Raw genomic sequence first — 3,248 nt, forward strand, 5'->3', positions numbered from 1 at the left:
TATGTCTGTACCTGAAACATATTAAATTGCTCTTGTTAGCTTTCTGAGGTTTTTAAAAATTTAATTAATTATTTATTTATTTATTTATTTTTATAGCTCAGATTAGAGAGAGAGAAACAATTTGTTTTCAGTTCTAGTTTGGAGAATAACAAAAACAAAGAAAAGAAAAGAAAGAAAGAGAGGGGGAGGGGAAGGAAGGAAGGATCACACTATTATGTGTACCAGAAATCTTGGTCAGTGATCATAATGAATAAAGAATTCATTTGGGCTGTAAGAATTGACAACAGCATTGTATGAAATGGTAAAACAAATAAATAAATAGTAATAGTAATATCATTATTTCTAATATACTCACAAGGCTTGAAATTTGCCGGCAAAGAAGAGTCAGTTATAATTTATCTCAGAACTTCACTGATACGTAATTCTAATTGACCCCCAAAAAGGATACAAACCAAAGTTGAAAATCTGCCTCAATGAATTCCATCTGACCCATACCAGCACAGGAAATCATCATCATCATTTAACATCTGTTTTCTATGCTGGCATGGTTTGGATGTTTTGACAGGAGCTGGCCAGCCGAAGAGCAGCTCCAAGCTCCAATTGTCTGTTTTGGTGTGATTTGCTACAACGGGAAGCCCTTCATAGTGCCAGCCACTTTACAGAGTGTGTTGGGTGCTCTTTACAAGGTATCAGCGTTGGTGCATTATACGTGGCACTCTCAAAGGTGCTTTTACATAGCACCATTACAGGGGCTTTTAAGTGGAGCTGGCACAGGTGTTTTAACGTGGTACTTGCATGGGTGTTTTGACATGCCACTGGCACACAGGTGTTTCTATGCAGCCCTGGCACAGGTGCTTTTATGTGGTTCTAGTAGTGGTGATGACAATGATGGTTCTGATGATGAATGATGATGCAACAATGGCAAAAGTGGTGGTGGTGGTGATGGAGGTAGTAGTAGTAGTAGTAGTAGTAGTAGTAGTAGTAGTAGTAGTAGTAGGAGCAGTAGTAGTAGTAGCAGTAGCAGCAGCAGCAATAGTACCTGAATTAGCTCGAAACAGCAGATAGTCAATCCTTATGCCACCTGGAAATGTCAGTTTGGAAGCAGCACTAGTATAACAGTTGTCAGGTAGCTCACAGGTGCTAGCAAATTCCTCATCAATGACATCAGGCTGTGAAAAATGAAAACATAAAACAAAAACGAAAATAATATACATTATATAATATTTTGAGCCTCACGGAGGCAGTGACAAGTGACCGAGACCTTTGGCAATATGTCATGCTTGAGAAAACCTATCAAACCAAGTGAGATCATAGTCATGGCTGACGTCAGTGTTTTGTAACTGGCACCCATTCCAGGGACACATAAAAAGCCCCTACTATATACTTTTGGAGTGGTTGGCATTAGGAAGGGCATCCAGCTATAGAAACCATGCTGAATCAGATTGAAACCTGGAGCAGCTTCCCAGCTTACCAGTTTTCAGTCAAACCGTCCGACCCATGCCAGCATGGAAAATGGACATTCAATGATGATGATGATAATGATGATGAATATTCGTTTCAAATCTTGGCACAAGACCATCAATTTTGGAGAGGCATAAGGTGATTACATCAAACTCAGTGTTTAGATTTATATATAAATCTAATATAGTCAATTTAGAAAGGTATACTCTTTTACTCTTTTACTTGTTTCAGTCATTTGACTGTGGCCATGTTGGAGCACCGCTTTTAGTCGAGCAAATCGACCCCAGGACTTATTCTTTGTAAGCCTAGTACTTATTCTATCGGTCTCTTTTGCCGAACCGCTAAGTTACAGCGATGTAAACACACCAGTATCGGTTGTCAATCGATGTTGGGGGGGACAAACACAGACACACAAACATATACACACACATACATATATATATACACATATGCGACGGGCTTCTTTCAGTTTCCGTCTACCAAATCCACTCACAAGGCTTTGGTCGGCCCGAGGCTATAGTAGAAGACACTTGCCCAAGGTGCCACGCAGTGGGACTGAACCCAGAACCATGTGGTTGGTAAGCAAGCTGCTTACCATACAGCTACTCCTAGGAAAAATCTTTATAGAATCTTTAAGTGTCTTGTTCTTTCTATTGCTATAGAAAATGAATATAGTAGGGTGGATTTTTCTGGATATTACTCTTGAGTTACATTATGAATTACACCAACCATAAGGTTGATGTCATTCATTCTGCCTTTCTTTTAAATATTTGCACTAAACTATTGTCCTTTACAACCTTACCTAGATCCGGCCTTCCACCCTACCACTTTACTGAAATTTTAATGTTTGACCTCTCACCCTGATACAATACTGACATATCTCTATCATTACTTTTACTTTTATTTCATTTTTATTTCATTCTTATTTTTTTACTCTTTTACCTCTATCTTATTTTTATTCCTTTCTCCTCTCTTTTATACACTTTCACTCACAAAACCAATTCATGGTATCTCTATCATTACCTTTACTTTTATTTTATTTCTATTGTTATTATTTTTATCTATATTTTTATTTTTACCCTTTTTGCTACTATCCTATTTTTATTCCTTTCTCCTCTCTCTCTCTCTCATACACTCACTCACAAAACCCATTCATATCTATCATACTTCCTTGCTCTCTATACACATTTACAATATGAATACATCATTAAAAATATTGCCAAAATAGCGCCTAGACTTACCTAAGGTTTTAACTAAAGACCTGTACCTTCATAGAAGTACCGACCAACATCCATATCCTCCGGAAAAAGATGAGTTGTGAACATTATTCTTCAGCCTATATTCTTCAAACAATCTTTACTCTTTATTCTTCTATATTACTCTTTTATTCTTCTATTTTATTCTTTATAAACTGAATGTTATTCCTTGTAAACTGTAAATTTTCCCTGTCTAAAATATTTATACCTTGGTCTCTGATAACAGAATACTCAGTGCGAAGACATACTAACCTATCATTTGGGTTATCCCAGAAATGGCTGTAAGACTTCAAATTAGCTTTGTCCTAATTAAATTAGGACAAAGCCCTTGAGATACACGTTTTACCTTGGTTTTGATTTTTCCTTTGATATAATACACACACACACACACACACACACACACACGCACACATGCACACCATACACATATACACACTTAGGCTTCCACACAGTCGCTCTCTATCAAGTTCACTCACAGGTCATCGGTTGGTCTAGTGCTATACTAGACACTTGCCCAAGGTACCGTACAGT

The 3,248-nt window shown here is 37.5% G+C and overlaps 1 protein-coding gene across 1 annotated transcript in view; it reads right to left on the bottom strand.

Annotated features, from left to right (window-relative positions):
- Nucleotides 1–440: 440 nt before the first annotated feature.
- LOC106876858 (sphingomyelin phosphodiesterase 2) overlaps nt 441–3,248 on the bottom strand; it is a 13,415-nt gene continuing 10,607 nt past the window's right edge. Inside the window, exon 6 of the mRNA XM_014925587.2 lies at nt 441–1,169. Within this exon, the coding sequence (XP_014781073.2) occupies nt 858–1,169 (312 nt within the window). The 3' untranslated portion in view covers nt 441–857. The remainder of the gene's footprint in view (nt 1,170–3,248) is intronic.

The sequence above is a fragment of the Octopus bimaculoides genome, chromosome 15 (genome assembly GCF_001194135.2).
Source record: "Octopus bimaculoides isolate UCB-OBI-ISO-001 chromosome 15, ASM119413v2, whole genome shotgun sequence".
Lineage (NCBI taxonomy): Eukaryota > Metazoa > Mollusca > Cephalopoda > Octopoda > Octopodidae > Octopus > Octopus bimaculoides.